The 19,567-nt window shown below is 47.3% G+C and overlaps 1 protein-coding gene across 1 annotated transcript; it reads right to left on the bottom strand.

The window, feature by feature from the left end:
- Positions 1–340: 340 nt before the first annotated feature.
- On the bottom strand, positions 341–18,193 carry smad7 (SMAD family member 7). Its single transcript, XM_069170770.1, has 4 exons — positions 16,681–18,193; positions 15,719–15,772; positions 12,007–12,078; positions 341–1,250 (listed from the first exon to the last, which is right to left on the bottom strand). Exons 1-4 carry the CDS (start codon positions 17,144–17,146, stop codon positions 712–714), a joined length of 1,131 nt encoding a protein of 376 aa, XP_069026871.1. The 5' UTR covers positions 17,147–18,193; the 3' UTR covers positions 341–711.
- Positions 18,194–19,567: the final 1,374 nt, after the last annotated feature.

Below are 19,567 nucleotides of genomic sequence, written 5' to 3'. Positions count from 1 at the left end.
TCATCCCCAAATAACTCAGGAAAAACAGACAATTTTAAAAGGCGTAATGAGGCCGTAGGAACAGGGACGGTGAGTTACGGCTCTGTCACAGTCTGACTCAGTTTGTCTCGGAGGGAAATGCTTTTAAGATCCACAGCGTGACATCAAAGTCCCGCAGTAACACAAAGTTAAGTCCATGTTGACTTTAGTTATAATGAAGACAACATAAAACCAGGAGGGTTTTACAGGATCGACATGTGGAACCATTTAAATAATCTGATTTGAATTACCTACGAAAGAGAACATTGAAAAAACTGAGTGAAACCAAACACGACCCCACAGATGGACCGGACACGAAATGTTATTTGTATTTTTTTTTTTATTTTGGCATTTCTTTGTTTTGCATTTATATTAAGCAAAGTGCATCTTATTTTCTTTTTCTCATCAACACATTGCACAATACATAAATAATGATGCATATAAAACGTCTTCATATTTACAATTAATAATATATTTATATATATAACATAAAATACATTTTTTCGCTTCTCATTTAATTAAATCTTAGTCATTTATTAAACAAAGTCCGTCAGAATTTTATACTTTCTTCTTCTTTTAAATCCTTTTCTTTTTTTCATGTGTTTGAACCTCTGGAACAAAAAAGGAAAGTGGGTGTTAAGTCTGTTTGTGAGGGCGCAGAAGAGGTGAGGATGAAGAAGAGGAAGGCTGCTGCTATCGCGTGTTGAAGATGACTTCCAACCAGCACGGGCAGCTACTGATGAACTGTCTGGTGTAGCACTGTCCCCAGCCTTTCACAAAGCTTATCTGCACCGTGAAGCCCGTGCGAGGCTGCTGTGAGAACTCGTGGTCGTTGGGCCTCTGCAGGCTGCCGGCCTTGTCATAGTCAAAAGCTTTGATGGAGAATCCGGGAAACACCTTGTGCACCAGCAGCGTGCGCGAGTCCGGGTTGTCCAGTGTGGCCGACTTTATGAAGATGGGGTAGCAGCTGCGGTTGTAGACCCACACCCCGTCCGGCTCACGCGTCAGCTGGATGCCGTAGCCGATCTTGGCCCGCACCATCTGCACCAGTTGGGACTTGTTGTCGGAGCAGAGCTGGCCCAGGCAGAAGCCGTTCCCCTGAGGTAGATCATAGAAGATGTCCAGAGAGGGCTCCTGGACTGAGTAGAGGCGCCCGACGCGTGTCTTCTCCTCCCAGTATGCCACCACGCACCAATGGGCCCGCTCACCAGACTCCTGCAACGCCAGGGAATCTGAAGGAGAAACCAGACGGAGACGGTGATGGTTAGATTTGACGACAGGTTCACATTAAAACAGTAAAATATGTCAGTCAAGAAGTAAAGAAAAAGAGGAGGGTGGGAGGGGTGGTGGGGTGAGTGCGTGAGGGACTTGTGATCATTTTTACCAGACTACTTCTGAACAACTTAGTCCTTTCCCCTGTTTTGGGAAACGGAGACTTTGCTTTAGTCAAGAGCCAAAACTAAACCGTCATCCTCGATTTCTGCCACACAAGAAAAACCGTGTTGGAATTCCTGGACTTCAGACAAGAAAAGCAACTCAGAGACACTGGCAGGCAAGTATCCACACGCAGTACAATATTTATGTAGGCATTAAATGCTTATCTTCTGTCTGGCTCGCTGTATTTTTGTAGCGGCGTGGCCAACAATGTGCTGACGTCAACCGACCGTCCTGATCATCTCTCAGCAACAAGCTTCGCCCTGCTGAAGGGAAACGGTCTCCGAGCTCTTGTTTGACAAAGATGAGGCAGCAGTCAACTTCAACAGCGACAAGACCTTCGCAGAAACACATGAGCCATGTTTAGCTGAGGCAGGGCCGTTAACTCTCAAACCCTGGTGTCTGAATCGTTGACAAGCTCGGCCTCTCCAGTCTAAAGTTTCCCCTGAGCGTAAAAGAAGTGTAGCATTGGCCATGCTCCAGTTTCCAAACTGCCCCTCCTCCTCCTCCTCCTCCCTCTCTCGCCCCCCTTTAGAGTGCCTCCTGCACTGTCCCTCTTCCCCCTTCATATCTCTATTGCACAGAAATCTGGCTCCCAGCTACTCCCAGCCAGAAGAGTGGGAGCCAGTCAGGCGCAAGGGAAGTAGAGGGAGACAGAGCGAGCGCAAGAGGAAAGAAAGAGGGGGTGGGGTGGGGAGGAGAAGGAATGCTTTTCACATATTTGGACTGTTACTTTTTCAAACTTTGCTTCCTCTCATGACGTTTAAGTGTCTCCTGAGCTTTGAGGGTCATCACCTAATTGCTGCAACTCCTATTGCACGGTTCAGCCGTCTTTTCCACTTCCTTACTCACGTGTACAAAAATCCGGGCTTGATGAGACATTCAAAGGTTGCAAAAGCTTGGAAGGGGAATATATAGAGTACATGAGAGCCCCTTGTCAGAGCCCATTCAGCATCCATCCTTCCCATTTAACCCCCCCCACACCCCACACCTTCTTTCATCTGGCAGTAGCTGTGAATGTAACCGGTAATTTGGAAGGTCCCTTCTGAGACAAACTGCAATGTTAATGCAGCAGGATCTCTGCCGGCCCAGGCGGACTTACCCCGGCCTGTCATTAACCTTCATTAGATGCAGGGAGGTAAAAAAAAAAAAATAAGGACGAAAAAGACAACACTGGGATAAGAGAGACAGAAACCGAGGAGGAGAGGGAAGGGGCCAGAAAAAACTGAAAGCATGCCTTCCATAAAACAAGAGGGGCTGTGTTCTTTGAAGTTGGTCTGAGCCGAGCCTCGGGGAGTTTATCGTAAATCCGTCCTCATGGGGTGCCGGGGGAAACTAAGTACCCAGCTATCTACTTTGGACTCAATGGAGGGGGGGGGAAAGCATTTATCTTTGAGATAAGAGACAGAAAGTGTCTTTTGTGTCTCCGGCTGATGTCAGACAGTCTCCAACCCTGACCCAGCGTTGCTCTCTCCGCTCTGTTTTACATGTACATACAGGAACAGCCGAGATTAAAAAGGAGAAGGACGCGTTGGGCTTTCTTAACAGCTGACAGTGGGCCTGCTGGCGGAGCTCACCTGTGGGGCCCTGTGTGTGTTTGTTATTGCTGGGAGAGACAGGGCCTGGCGTCAGAGGTCATTAGAGCGGCTGCCTGTCTGAGCCTGTCATTGCAGCCTGAAAACACCCTGCTATTCAGGACTACACTAACTGCCCCGTTTCCCCTCCCTCGTCGCCTCTCAGAAACTCAGACTGGTGGTAAGTGAGAACCACAGAGGAGAGAAAAAAAAAGAGAGGGAGGGATAAAAGCAAAGAGTTGAAGATAGAAAAACAACAAGGGGATACATTATGGGCGACAGAAAACGGTCAGCTAGTAAAGAAGTGGAGTAGGAAGTATACAAATTACTCTCATATATTTAAGTTTAAATACTAGATTGTAAAAAATACTGCGTTACAAGTCTCATCGTGCCTGAGACAAGGGTGAAGTTGGTAATCAGAGGAGTTACTGTGACTTTCAGCCCGTCGCGTGAGTCAAACTACATTTCCCATGATGCAACGTGAGCCCCTTGTGCCACAGACTTCTGCTGTATTCTGTCCAGCTGAAATGACCCTCGCGGGTAAACAAACCCAAAATTTTTTCTGCTCAGTGTATCAGCAGGGAGAAAGCGAGACGCTCTTCCGTCTGTGGGGCGCCGCCTTGTGAAGAGTGTGTTCACAGCTTGTCCTGACAGCAGATGAGCTTACACCTCATGAGTAATGCCGCGTGCGCGCACGCACACACGCATATAAACACACATAATTTGAGTGGCCCCCGTATCAACATACCTTGTTACAAGTGCAAGGCTTCATTTAACTGAGTTTGAATTTTTAACGTGTCCTGTGTTTGCGTGTGTTTGCGTGTGTTTGCATGTGAGGCGTCTGCAGCTCGCGTTACAGTCTGACACTATTTCAGGTGCTTCGCCCATAGGTGCCTGTGCGGTGTCAGGCGGTGTCATCAGAGCATCTGTCCCGCTCCGGCCCCCCCTGAATGCTTACGGAGCTGTCTGTCTGTACATCTGTCCGTGGGCCCCCTGGACGTCTGCCTATGGAAGCATTAGCCTGTGTATCTGTCTGCCTCCCCACCTGCTCGTCTACACCGCGACCTTTCAGCCCTGCAGCCTGGTGTCGCGGGGCTTCTCCCCGCTGGAGATAAGCTGGCTCGCTGGCAGCCCGGGGCCATCTGTCGCCCCAGACCCTTTCTGTTGTCTGCTGCTGGTCTGTCTCATTCTGGGTTTGTCCCTTGGGGTCCACATGCAACCCCCCCCCCCCCCCCCATCCACAAAAAACACCAAAAAAAAGGACTTTCCCTGCTGGTTCACTACAAAGCAAAGCACTGACGAGAGCTAAATGGTAGATGGATCAAAGATGTACTGCTGGAAAATACTGGAGTGATAATGGATGATATTAACGATAACAGGCCCTTATTAAAATCAGTTTTTACAATGTAAGACATTACAAGAAGCATGTGGTACGAGCTAATGTGGCTATTAGCCATTAAAACAGCATATTGCTCCTGTGTTTGTTTGTTTGGTATTTAATGGATGATCAGCTTATGCTCTGCGTGGGGAGGGGGGGGGGGGGTGGTCTACTGCCACATACCAGAAAACTGTAAATATCTGTTATCAAATAAACCTCCTGTGCGATGCTAAATATTTAGCACAAGGAGAAATTTGGCAAACGGACAGGGTGTTAGCTCCCCTGTGGTTTTTAATGGTCCACGGGCTGGAAGAGTGGACGGACGCCACGCTAGCTGAGACAATTGGACTCGGCTGAAGGGAGGAGGGACGGCTGGGAGGAGGGGCGGGGTGGCAGACTGGGTACTTCTCTTAGGGCCAGAAACACAGTCTGGAAAGGTTAATCATTACCTCTGTCTGACTCCACACGCAAGTGTGCACACACACACACACACACACACACACACACACACAAACCAGGTAGCTACTATTTTTAGAAGTCACACAGAAACATGTTTACACCGCCATGCACGCCATTTTTTGAACCTCCAGCTCTGAGGCACAAGACTTTCAACATCGGTAAATAGTGAGGAGGCTCCTGAGAGCCGTCTCGCATCGATCCCTGAGAGCTCTGTGTGTGTGTTTGTCTCAACTCAGATGTGTAATGACCCTGTCGTCATCAGACACACACAGACAGACACACACACACACACACACACACACACAGCAGCTGAAGAGAGGAATGAGGAAGACATGAAGGAAACAGCTCGAGGGGGGGAGGAAGGGCTCTTCATGGTGCCTTATTTTCTAAGTCAACACCCCCTCTCGATGCCGGGGAAAGTCTATTCCAAAGGTCAAGGGTCAGCCTGGAGGCATTCCTTTTGTTCTCTCTGCCGTGCCGTATATGTTCAACCCCGTGTGTTTTTCCTCTTCAGTGAAAGCTCTGCATGTCCTTCTCTTTGTTCAAAGAAATATTTAGTCGCACTGATTTTATTATTTTTGTTAACTGTCGACAAATTAAGACTCCTCAGCAGGCTGTCGAGGGCTGATTGTCGTCTGTTCGGTTCAATTTCTTTCTGCGGAAAGAAACTTAATGACAGGCGAAAGCCTCAGAGAGAAAAAGGTCAGCTGTTCTGTTACGTTGTTGGCGTGAAGAGAGGATTGTCCTGGTGGCATGTCAACATCACAGCCTTGTTGGTTTAAGCCACAGATTGTACACAGTCTGTTTGTTGTTGGGTTTTTTTGAAAGGTAATGACTCTGCCTGGGATTGGTTATTGGTTGTGCAGCAGAGCATGCAACCAGTAATAAAAATGTCATTAACTTAGCCTAATTATGTTATTTATTAAGTGTGTTGCTGTTTTTTTTCATTAAGAGACTGAGGTGGCATTGCTTTCCTATAACAACGTAGGACTCAGAGGATGGTCAGTGAAAAAAAGTCCTATTAAGATCAAATCCAGTTAATTTGGAGATTCAGGTGTACACAACGCCAGCCAATAGCCTCAAGCAGAGATGAGCAGCGGACGACAGAAAGTCTGCTAAGCTCACTTCTTTTAAATCCACACCCCAAGGATTTTTGACACATACTCTTCAACGCCGACCAAAGCTGAGCGCAGCGCCCCCTGGAGCCACCTTAGGCTTTAGACTACTGTTTTACATATGCAGGTGTACTCCCAAAGATCTGTAAATAAAGTGCTGGTCCCCTTTAAGATAAGTCACGAACGAGCAAACAGTTCTTCGTCTATCGGGCAGTGAATCTATTTTAAAAGTGTCGGTGGGCCTAATTTGCTATTAAAGAACATCGTTTGAGAAACTACAGCTACAGTACGACGAGGAAATGACATCTTTTTCAGCACCGCCAGGCAGATAAACTAGACGGATGGTGGTGGGTTTAGTCGCTTACAGAGAGGAAGTGCCGCTTTAAGGGTGGCAGGTTAAGTAAGATGTAAAGTCCTTCCCCCCCTATTTCAGGAAACCTAAATAAGCCCTGATGGCAGGAAACCCACAGAGGGGAGTGGCACAGTTTCGCTATCTTCAGAATCTGTCTGCTCGCAGAAACACAGATAGAGAGAATGAGTCGCAGACACGCCATCTCTAACATGAACCATCCGGCCACGACCGGGAGGAGATAAGGAGGAGAAATGTTTTCCTAATGCCTCCATCTACGGTATAATTTTCTCTGAGTGGATGTTTCTGCCATAATTACATGATCCAGATGTCTTGATGTCACTCAGGCATGGTGTTTGCCTCGGTCTCAGATAAAAACACAGGAACGTTTTATAATTGATTGGGCAGCATCTTCCATCTGGATCCACATTTGAACTAAATTACAGCTAAACACTTATTTTTCACTGAAGGACATTTTGTTCCCCTGTAACACCTCCTTCCTACTCCTGCTGAGTTATTATTCCAACACTTCATCATGCTGACCCTCACACACACACACAACCACTCCCTGCAGCCCAGATTTCCCAGGGTGACAGGACAAATAAACACTAGCTAGTTGGATCCAGGGTGCCAGGCAGGCTGTAATGATGTCATCAGCTCAGTTTTGCGAGCACACAAGTCAGATTACCCGCAGGATCTGTATCTCAGAGCCCTTAACACACACACACACACACACACACACACACACACACACACACACACACACACACACACACACACCCAGACGGTGCTACAGACAAACGGACAAACAGAACAATCACCCACATTGTTGTGGCACAAAAACACCGTGGGAACTAAATAATACAGACATCGCAAACAGGGAAGCAGACAACCAGCAGAGCCAGTTGTATGTGGTCTGAGCTTTTTGTTATTAATGATTATGTATCTCTGCTTCAGTGTGTGTGTGTGTGTGTGTGTGTGTGTGTGTGTGTGTGTGTGTGTGTGTGTGTGTGCCAGCGCTGCAGTCTGTGACAGAGATGTGGCACCTGACAGAGCTGTCTGTCACTCAGATAAAAAGAGAGTGAGACACACACACACACACACACACACACACACACACACACACACACACTGCATGCACCCCTCCACTGTGAGAACACAAAAGACAAACTGACTACATGAATGAGCAGTCAGGAGGGTGGAGACAGCAGCACTGTGTGGCATACTGGAAATGTGACACACACACACACACACACACACACACACACACACACACACACACACACACACACACACATACACACACACACACACACAGTCACACAGGTTTACAGGCATGTGTCTCCACTTATTTCCATTTCCGTTTTTTATCCTGCTAGCAGGGGGACTCTCTCCCTCCCTTCCTCTCTCCCCTTCACACATTCTGCCTCTCTCGTTCATATCTTCATGCATTGAGGTAATGTCAAAATCCACTTCCACAGAGTGACTGCGAACCAAAACAATGTTCATCTTGTTCTGGGCTTCCCTCCAGCTCTGGCTGGCAGCCAAACCTGCATAGCCTTCCTTTCAATCAGCGGGCTATGCTAAGGTAATGTTTTCAACTGTAAATGCTACAAGACAGTTTAAAGCATCTGAAGCCGAAAAACAAAAAACCCATGCAGCTTCGGCACACTTTCCTCCTTCCTCCTCCTCTCTCTTTTTTTTTTTCCCCTCTCTCCATCCTCTGCTGTCTCCGTGTGCTGTGTTTTCGATTTGTGCAGCATAATGACACAGGGTGGGGAACAGAGGACGGCCAAAACCAAAATTAAGTCCCTTGCCAAGAGGCGGCTTGGCTGCAGCGCAAGGAGAGGAAGTGGGGAGTAATGAGAGATCCTGGCCCGGCACGGAGCGGCCCGGCTCTGCTCTGCTCTACTCGCTGGCTAACACGCAGCCTCCAAATTACAGAGAACAGAGCAGAGCTGCCGGCCATCTCTCCCTCCACCCAAAGCCGCCATCTTCTCTCCCTCTTCATTCCTTCCTCTTACTGTTCAAGCAAAGCAAAGGAAAATAAACAACAAAAAGGGAATCGAGCTAAACAGAAACTGGGTTCCTTTTGTCTGAAGTGTCTCTGTAGCGCGTCACCCGGCGGCTGTATATTTCTCTCTTTTCTAGAAGTAAAAGAAATGTTCGATTTCCATCTTTCTTGTTTTCCTTTCTCCCTTCTTTCTGCTCGGTGCACTCCAGTGTTTGTTTTCCGTCAAGATGAGGCCTCGGCGGCCTCCCTGTCCACTCGCCTTTTCCTCAAAGACATGAGGTCATATCCTGTGCAGCCCTTTTCCTCTCCCTGCTAACCCAAACAAGGCAGGAATGCCGAGGGAGACCAGGCAGACTGAGGGTGCTCTGTTTCTGAGCTGAGCTCTTAATTGTTGGAAGTTAAGTTTCCCAAAAAGAAAAAGAAAAAAAAAATCAAAGATAGTGTCTCAGGTATTAGATTGGCAATAGATATGCGATTTAAAACTCTGCTCCCTGAAGATACCTCGTAACAAAATCAAAGCACCACTCAGGCCTTTTCTCTCTGGGTTTGCACCAAAAATGGGCCGTTTCTTTGGGGCCCGTATGACAGCAGAACTAGTTTGATTTAATGAGCCGAGGTGCCAAGACTAAATTTAATCTCTGTCAGAGCCCCTGATGAAGGTTATACCTCCAGTCGATTCACCGGATGACTAATTGACTGACTGAAGGGCTGGCCGACTGTCTGTCGAGTGAGGTGACTGGCTGGTGGTATAAGAATACAACTCAGCCTAAATTTAACCTGCAGTGGGAGGAAGCGCCTGTGTGACAGTCGGCCGTGCGCCAGGGCTCGCACCAGGTCATTCTATCTGCCTGTGTGTGTGTGTGTGTGTGTGTGTGTGTGTGTGTGTGTGTGTGTGTGTGTGTGTGTGTGTGTATATGCATACATGTCACCACTGCCCGACCGGATCCTCTTACACACAGGCACTCCGGGTCAGTCCCCAATGGCACCAACAGGCATGCCGACACACACACACACACACACACACACACACACACACACACACACACACACACACACACACACACACACACACACACACACACACACACCGGTGCTACACATCCAAGAGTTTGGCACGCACAATGTAGCCGTGTATTGATCATCACTGTTAATAATTAGAATAACGTACAGAAAGCTGGCAGCAATCCTTTTATACGTTACTCAGATAGTTCCAGACTCAATTGAAAATTTGGCCAATTTTGTTCGGGACGTGGTTCTCGACTGGCTACTTATGTTTAAATTTGGCTTCTTTTATGATGGAGAAACGTGCAAATGAGTAAATTAAAAGTATTGTTTTCACCTCGAAACTCGCAGCAGCACTAACATGAGGAAATTGTGGAAAAGTGGTACCCAGCCCGACTACACACATCAACACATTGTCCTCCAGTCCACACTTCAGTTTCGTCAAACTTACAAAGGTCTTAAAAGTCGAGAATTCAAGGACTCAACTCCGCCAACGACGATCTGAGGGTTTAAAAACTCTCACAAAAACTCGTTCCAGGCCTCTTTAAGTTTGTAAAAAAAAAAAAAAAAATGGATGGCTGGCGACATGAATGCTACCTGAGCTGCTCATAAACTCAACCAAAGGCACGATACGGTCTCTATCAAGTTCCTCAACACCCCACTGATTCATAACCAACCGTCCCACACCCTCTCAACCCCGACCTGATCTCCATTTCAAAATCTATCTTTTGATGTCTCGCTTCAGTTCCTGGGTGAACCCAAACCCCTGAGCTGAGTCTTCACCCCGGCTCAAACCAAGATCAGCACCCCAACACCAAGCTCCAGGCCTCCAGCCATCATCTCCCTTCCTCCTCCTCCTCCTTTTCCTCTCCGCTCTGTTCCAAGCTGATGACGTGAGCCAGCGAGAGGAGCTTTGGAGCTGGTAGCCTGGCAGGCAGCCTAGTTTGCATTTGCGCTTGTCGCTGTCGCAGCTCACTTTAACTCCTTCCAGCCTGGATGGTCCGGGCTTTTTCAGAGATGGATAAACAGAGAAGGAAGAACCACGTCTCTTCAACTCTGTCTGAACTCTGTTTTTAGACTTCTTTAAATTCATTTTCTGCTCTTTCTTAGGTGCAGTGCCACTCTATTTTTTTTTTTCTAAAAAGGTTACAATCACTTAATTATTCAACTACAATGCAGAAAAAGTAGTACTAAAGCTCTCCCTGACTTCAAGTCTTTGCCACTCTCTTCACCTCAGTGCAACCCTCCTCTCTCTTCCTTCTTCCTCTCTGTAAATATGTCTGGAGAAGAACATAAAAAGGGCAGAGTGAGTGAATTAGAAGGTCAGCAGCGGGCCTCTGGGAGAGCCATGTTTCTTTTGTCAGGGCCCCAGAGGGAGGCAGCAAAGAAGGGAAGCAGGGAGTGAAGGAGGGAGGGAAGGAGAGAGAGGAGGAATGGATTCGCTTTTTTTTTTTCTTGGCATGCCAGGGAAATCATGAGGGCTTCGGCCATCCCGCCCCAGCCTTTCTACCTTCTACTGCTTTTACTGAGGAGGCCCATTCACTGCCACTGCCATGTCATCTTCGCCAGGAAGGAAAGCAGGGGAGGAGGTGGACAAGAGGGAGGAGGGGTAGCATGTACTTCTTACCGAGGGAGGGGGGGAAAAGTAAGGGAGGCGCCTGTTGAGACTCCACTTCTAGGGTTTCACAGTTTGAAAGAAAATGCGTAAAGGGAGGACTTTAGTGTTCATCTGATGGTCTGAAAGGAGGATTTCTGGTCCTTCTCTTCCTGTAAGCACTGCTCCCATCTCTTCCCCCATCTATGGACACATACAGGCAGGCAGGCTGAACCCTCCACCCCCCCACCCCCCTCCTCCTCTACCACCAAACAAAGGAGGGGGGAAAATGGGCAGCAAACACCAACTGACATAAAACAGGCTTTAAAGGCCCAGTAATGAGAACCATCTGAGGCAAAAGGAAAGCAGAGAGCAATCTCAGGCTAGCGGAGAGTAAACTCTCATGAACACCATCTTATTCTGCAGTCTGCGGACAGGGCGATGGGTAAAAGGAAGGCAACCCTGCCAAAGGGGATTATGGGAGAAAAGCTGAGGAAGCCCGAAACACGTCCTGCATGAGAGCCGGGAGAAAGAAAGGCGCCTGTGTCTCACTCTTATCCACACAGAGCACAGAGGAGAGTTACCCGTCTACAAAGACATCCCCTGTACGCACAAACACACCCAAACAAACACTCAAATGTCAGTTAAAACCTGCCTTTTTTTTGTGTGTGTGTGTGTGTGTGACCCAAAAATACCACACGCAAAGAACGCATTCTTCTCCAAACAAGAGTTCGGCGTGTTTGTCTTCCACTACAACACAGCACGGAGAGATGAGAGGGAACGGGAAGAGGAAAGAGGAGAAGAGAGAGGATCGTTGTTCAAAGAGCCAGGCAGGAGGAATTTATGTGGATGTGGGAGAAATACGCCACCCTCCTTCACTGGCTTTTTATTACAGAGGGGAAGCAGGGGCCCCCACAATCACTGCCTCATCATCACAAGCATGGAGGGGAGATGAATGTGTGTGCGTGTTTTAGGAAGAATGCATAGGAGAAGGAAAAGAAAACAGAGGAGGAAAATAATATGGAGGAGTAGAAGAGGACAAGAAAATGGGTAATATAAATATATTTACCTGAAAGCCCCACAGGGGCCGAGTATGTCGTTCCCCCAGTATCACTGGATGAAGGTCCAGAGTCTGGAGAATCTAATGGAGACAGAGGGAGATTTTGAATTAGCACTGTGTGCGTTCTTGAGCGTGTGTGTGTGTGTGTGTGTGTGTGTGTGTGTGTCTTTGTGTGTGTTTGCATGTATGTGTGAGGGGAGACGACGAAGCAGCAGCTGTGAGGCCGTCAATCACTCCGGTGAAATCAATGCCTAATGAAGATGCTGACGACGAAGCTCACACTCTCTCACACACACATAAGACTTACAGAGAGTTTCTTACACCCCGATAATCCCCCATAATCCACCGCTTCAGGAGGAACGTTAGCCCTGCTTCTCTGCATAGACGAGCTGCTGATCTAGAGAGCTGTATTCTTTTTTTTGCTAATGACTGAGGCGAGCGTTTCGGGCTGGACACTTTGATCCCGGCTCAATAACCAAATGCAGATCAAACATTAGACGACTGATAGGAGCCTTAATTGGCTGATAATTGTCCTCAAGCTCCTGAAGACAGGCAATGTCACAGCCATTGTCAAATTGGGAAAGTCAGACTTTGATGCATTCAAAGTAGAGCGTTCACGCCAACAGCAAACAAAGGTGTTTCAGAAATAACCTCTGAATAAGTGATATACTGTATGTGCGTGTCGGCCTTGGAATTTAAAATGTGAGCAGGGTACACTCTGCCTGAGCAGAAACAAAGAGACAGACAGGGCTTAGACAGGCCTTGAAAGCTGTTTACTATAAATCTTCTTTATGGCAAAGTAGCAGGCAGACGAGAGAAGAAAACTACTCATTCTCTCCCGCTCCTTCTTTTTTGCATTTGAATGCTGAACTCCCACTAAGACTTGTAATGTAGACTAGTTTCAACATGACACCTGAATGAAGCTTTTAACAAAACCGCTGCATGCGCCCAGTGGAGCAGCACACCGCTGGGAGCGGGCTCGCTCTGCTGCAGAGCTGCTGCTGCTGCTGCTGCTGCTGCTGGAGAATCGGTATTCACTAGTGATACATTCCTTTTGCTGCGCGTCAACTCTGCGCTACACCTACCATCCATTCAACCTCAGTATGTGGCGGCGGTCACCTCCACTCTGACTGAATAATGATGCTAAAGTGAGGTTTTTCCTGACTGTTATATTGCGAGCCGCATGCATGCGACCGTTGCAGTTTGATCACAGAGAAATCCCCGTTTATCTGACAGAATTTGAGGGTTTTTAAAACCTCTCCACATCTGGTGAGGAGGACTCTGATGGTGTTTCCACACTCCGGCTCACAGAACTCGTCTCTGACCTCCTGTTTGGCCGAGCGGAGCTGCAGCAGCGACCAGAGCGGTTTCACTGCGAGCCCTTCACCCCTCCCTCCCCCTCTTCCACCCTGCCCCGTCCGGACGCGGCCCGTGCTGCTGTGGTCACGGTAACGAGATGCACGGGCATAACCCAGCCTGCCTCGCTTTCATTGGCTGCCAGCAGCCTTGCCCTGGTCTCCCGGGCAACAGTTCACAGCTGACCACAGGGTTGAGGGGGCATCAGAGAGAAAGGAGCTAAACAGTGTGTGATTTATATTCCCCAGAGCTGAAACAAGGTAGCGTTTTATGTTTGGGCTGCTTTCATATTGACCGCTGCTGCTGCCGGAGCGGACAGGCGCCCCGACACGTATAATCCCACTTCCTGTCCACTGGAATCGTAAAACCATCGCTCTTCCGCTTCATGCAGATATTTACAGCATCCGATACCCTTTTAAAAGTTAACTATGCAGATTCTCTGAATGTTACAGTGATTTAACACAGCCTAATATAAAGCAAATACAGTCTAGAAAATTGTGATAACGTCCAGTAATGGGAAGGAGCTGATGACTGACAGCTCCCTGCGGCAGTAGGGAAAAAAAAAAAAAAAAAAAGATCTTTCTGCATGGTCGGCTCATCTGTACTGTGTGTGTCCTTCGCCAATACGGAGACACACAGACAGAGTCTCCTTTGATTAACCACAACTGCAGCTGCACTGACTGAATGCAACCAAATGAGGAAACAGCACAACAGGTGAACAACAGCCAGCTGCACTTCTTCACTGAAATACCGATGAAATATGATTGTAAAGAAAGACACGCTGAAACTTTTTCCACATCTAAAAACTCGACTTGTTAAGAAGCCCGATATTTTAATTCACTTGTTCTTGTTGGCAACATTTAATTATCAAAGTTATTCCAGTTTATTCCAGCGAGGAAACGGGGTGGTAACACGAGTTGTATAATCATTTCCTTTGTCTGCATCCAGCTTGCATTTCCTATTTACCTTCCTGTTTCCTTTAGTTGCTGGAAAGTCTCCAGCGGAACTCATACAGAGACACTGCGCTGAGACAGACATCGCATCAGTTAAGTGTCTATTATGTAATTTCCAACATTTTAGATCACTTCTGGATCTGCACAAGGTTTCGGAAAGGCTTTACAAGTACAGCAGTATTGCTGGAGCCTGGTAAATAAAGACGACAAAGAAAGAGGAAAGGGGGGCTTTGAAGAACCGCAACTGCAGCTGCAACGACTTCCTATTGTTTCCACTCACTGAAAGCCACTTTCTCCTTCTCCTGACTAACTGACTGGCTGCCAGTCGGCCGACAGGTCATTGTTGAACTCTGAGCTTTTTTTGCACTGACAGACAGAAGGTGAGCGAAGAAACAAAAGCAGAGGTTGAAAAACTTTAAAAACTGAGGGCTTGTGGTGCGTCTCGTTTTCTGGCTACCCTGTCTCGCACTATCTAGTGTGAAATTTAACACACTTCAAAACCCACTTAATAGACAACGACATAACCCGATGCCATTTTTCTGGGACCGGGGGAAACGAATGACAAACCAGAGCACAATGTGGAGTCTGGCACAAATGGAGGGAGAAAACAATCCGCCAGGATCAAAACATGATGACAACATTTTTTTTATTAAACGTTAACTGATGCTTTTAGGTGTGGAAAAAAAAGGTAATTTCTCTCTCACTCCCTGACACAAACACATCTGAACAGAGAAGTGGGATGGTGACAAACCCCTGCCACACACACACACACACACACACACACACACACACACACAAAAAAAACCCTCAACCTTAATCTGTTGATTATTCCAGTTGATAAAGGCCGGCTGGCTCCAGAGACGCCGCTGTCTGTCTCTCTCTGTGCTGCCATTCACAATAGATAGATAGATGGACACACAAACAAAAAAAATTCCCCCGCCCTCCCTCTCAGACACACACAGACACGCTGCCCCCGGGGATGTGCCAGTTAGTCTATAGCTGGTATCTCAACTTTGTACTGCCTTGCCCTGGCTGACAGCCATGCTAGAACTGGCCAGCCAGCCAGGCGTGCCACTCCACTGCTATCACAACATTACATGGAGCCATTACACACACACACACACACACACACACACACACACACACACACACACACACACACACACACACACACACACACACACACACACACACACACTGCAGAGGTAGTGTGCAAGACTATATGCATATGTAATGTCAGCCATACAGACAACACATAAACAGTCATGAATACAAGATGGCCTTTAAGATGTGGATGTTTGTGTAGCTCAGACAATAAAATATATATATATATATATATATATATATATATATATATATATATATATATATATATATTAATTCATGTATTTATGTATGCACATGAAGCTCACCTGGTGGTTTAAGATAGTCCATGGGATAGCGCGAATATGGAGGAGGAGGAGACTCTGTGTGGAAGGGGGGGAGAAGCAGTGCATGAGAAAAAAAACAAGGGAGAGATCTAAACTTAATGATAAAAGTTGTCATTCTTCAGGGAAAAGGGTCTGTCAGCTCCGCCTGGACAGGCAGGCAGTGAGGCCGGCCGGGCGGCTATTGCCTTTCATTGGCAGGCAGATAAACAGGGGGCCGCCTGGCGCCAGAAGGGCCACTATCAGCGTCTAGGACAAACTGAGATACGGGCCTCTTTTGGCCCGGGACGCCAAGCAAAGCACACACGCACACACACGCGCACACGCACACACACACACACACACACACACACACACACACACATACACACACACACACACACACACAGAGATCTAGACCCTGGAAACTTCACCGTGGAAAGACTGTAAAGCCCTGGCTGAGTCGCGCTGTACTTTGGAAATGCCAATTATGAAATGTTGAAATACCAGATAGGCTGTTTGTTTGAAAAGTGGGGCTCTGATGAAGTTGGAACAAACAGCTCAAGTGCTTTGGCGCCTTTCAAGAGCCAAAAAAAGCACGTTGTGGAAGTTGAGGTCTAATTAACGGATCTACTGAGATATTAAATTTGAAAATATGAAGTAATTTCAATGTAACATGTCAAACTGAAATTTAATGACGCCACACTGCAGAAAAGATGAAGAGGACCACTTGGCACGCTTCGGTCAAGTTTGACCTGACGGAAACTCAAGACAACTGCTGTGCCAAGAGAGGTGATGTCATTTGAATTAGGCTAATTAGCCCTTTAGGAGTCTGGTAATTCTTTGACATAGTGTCACAGTATCTGAATTTGTACTTGATTTAAAAATAGGCCCCACCACCAGAGAATAAAATACAATTTCAGAACATTTGTTGTAAAAGAGGAGGTTATTATAATAATCCAGCTCACCGAGTTCACAAAGTCTGCTCATGTGGTGCGGGTTGCAGCAAACGAGCTCTGGGTTGATTTTCCCGTAGGATTCACAGCAAGACAGCCTCTTGAGCTCCGAGGAATGCCTGAGGTCCGGCCACCTGAACACTTTGTAGAGCAGCATGGGGAGAGAGTAAGACTGTTGACCCACTTTGGTGTCCACTTTGCTGGGCAGGAGCAAGCAGGGGCTTCGGGCACCCCCCTTGGACTCCACCGCCTGCAAAAGCACCTCTAATTGTTTCTCTTTGATCTTTTTCAGTATCGAGTGGGTCAACGCTTTCAATTCAGCCTCCGACCCTGCGTTGGACTTGGCCACCTTTGTCGTTTTGCCCATGCAGCAGCCCCCGGAGCCATGCGTCCCTCTATCCGCCTCCCCGTCGCCCTCCACGGGCGCACGGCTCCTCCAGAGTCGCCGGACGAGCCCCGATCGTTTGGTCCTAAACATGCGGGACGAAAAGAGGGTTTCCCGGCTAAAAAACGAGCATGGTGTCCGCAAATCATGAAGATTCCGGGATCCGAGTCCAGGCAATGACAAGCTGCCTGAGAAAATACGGTGGAAAAACTGGGAGCTGGATAAGCAGAGGAAATCTGTAGCATACGCCAGTCTCCGTTGCCTTCTGCAGACTAGATCACCGAAAAGCAGTCAGGGTTCATGGGACAGTTCGCGATTCCTCCTGGGATCATTTATCATCACCTTCTCGCAGTTTATAGATTTTTTTTTTTTTTTTTTTTTTTTTTATAGCGAAAGGAAAATTAGAAACAAGCCAGCTGCATGTAGCCTGGACGTGGTACAATTTTCACTTGGTGATGTGCAGCCTACAGCGCTGTGAACTGACCCCTTTAAAACATACCCAGTGCCGGTTTTCAGCCAATAAACACGGTCAAAAATCTCGGTCAATGCGCACTATAGCTTCAGTGGAAATGAGAGAGACTGGGGCCTAATTAAGCCTAAACGCTATCGCAATTATCCCATGAAAACTGAAGCTCGCCGCCGTGTCTTCAAGAGCATTAATCCACAAAATCCTTGATCCGACTGCACAGAGAAGGGCTCTCCACCGGGCCGGCGGAGGCTTTTTATCCGTTATCCTCTCAATATGTCAGTCGTCTGCAGAGGATGTGGTCTGCTGGCCGGAATGAGCCTCGTCCAAAGAGTCCAGCACCGAATCTCTAACCTGAGTTGAGTTGCGTTTGTAAAGCCGGAGAGAAAACGAGAGAGACCCTCGGTTAGCGTCCACGCACCGAGCCTCGTAACCTAGTTTAGTAGCCGAATCCCTTCAGATAAAATAATCCAACCTCGTATCTCACACGAAGTTTCCGGGGCTGAGTGTGGGAGAAAGCGAGCCGACGAGTGATCTCGAGGGGGGTGGAAGGCTCTCTGTAAATGAGGCGGATGGTTTGGGTGCCCTTGCTCCGTCTCCAGTCTCCAGTGCGCATTGACGCGCCCGGTCACGTGGGTGTCTAGACACCCTGTCGCTTAAAAGAAATGTGATTGTGTTGCGCAAACAACAGATCAAGCAGAGCCCACGGCGCGCACACGCACACACGCGAACATGCACGCGCACACAAACACGCGTAAACGTTTAAAAGAAAGTTTTCTCCCCCCCCCCCCCCCCCCCCCCCCCCCCCCAAAAAAAAATAAGTGGACCGAGTGAAGTTTACAAAATTAGGACGAGGGTGGAAAACTTGAACATTTAGGCCAAACTGTCATTAGAATGAAGTTCTCTTAAATTCATTTTAAATAAATGGTAACAATGAAAAAAAATGGAGTTTATGCCCTTTGTACCTTATTAAAGCTTTTCCTTTCACAGGCCACATTCAAGGAGCTTTAATGGCCTGAAAACTATGAGATTTACAGCTTTTCATAATTTTAGAGCTATTCGTGCCTGATTCCTCTGCTGTCTGGGGTAGGCCTATTTTCTGCTTTATTAGCACTCTTTTCACATTAAACCAGACCTCCGTGCTGAATGTTGGAGTTAACTGGGATGGAAATCGCTTTGAAATGTCTGCAACAGTCCGGAAAAATGAGATTTTTCTGTTTCTACCAAAACAAAACAAAACAACAACAACAACAAAATCATTATTCAGGATAGTTTTGCTTGGGTCTTACATGTGTAGGCTATTTGTTTATTGGAGTGGGTCAGCTAACAGGATAGCTGTTGGGTTGGAGTTGTAGCTGGTTCAGATATAGGGTTTTAGGACTGTGGGGGTCTTCTATTACAAAATGTGTCTGCGAGACGGCACTCAGGGAGGAAAAGCCCAAGTTCCCACGTCCGAAAGCCAGATGGGAGCGCGCTGCTGCCGCCCTCTGGTCGTTTGGCTTCCAGGTGGGACAAATACACGTGTCCTTGCAGTTTGTCTGTCTTAATTATGAACACAGCAGTTTCCACCCATTTTTATTTATCCAGCAGAACTGGTCCATCAGCTGAGGATCAGTTTCCTCTCTTGGCTGACAGGTCTGTAACAGGATCTGCCCACTTTATTATTGTCTTTATGAGCTGAATCCATATTTATTATGACAGGCGCGGTGGTTTGATTTGATCAATTTGGTGTATTATGAGTCGTTTAAGAGGCAGAGACATAAACAAACAAACGCTGTCGTTTAAGTATGACAGTTTGTTATTAATTTCTTATCTTTATACATAAAAGTATAATGAGGAAGGCTGTGGCTTCTTGGTTTCACAACTGCTCTCTTATTCAACTTATTATGGTGCATATTGGATTGTAAAATCCGGTAAATCTGTTGAAATAATCTCATTTTAAACAAGAGAAGAGTCTCACAACATCTGGGACTGAAGCCCCTCTGAAGACCTTCTACAGCGTCTCCCAGCCACGTTGTAATGTATGAGCATGAATGCAGGAGAAATCA

Source organism: Embiotoca jacksoni, unplaced genomic scaffold, assembly GCF_022577435.1.
Source record: "Embiotoca jacksoni isolate LCO1_2020_lvr unplaced genomic scaffold, fEmbJac1.0.p SCAF_10, whole genome shotgun sequence".
Taxonomy (NCBI): Eukaryota; Metazoa; Chordata; class Actinopteri; family Embiotocidae; genus Embiotoca; species Embiotoca jacksoni.
The sequence above is the reverse complement of the archived record's forward strand: the minus strand, read 5'-3'. Positions and strand labels throughout refer to the sequence as shown.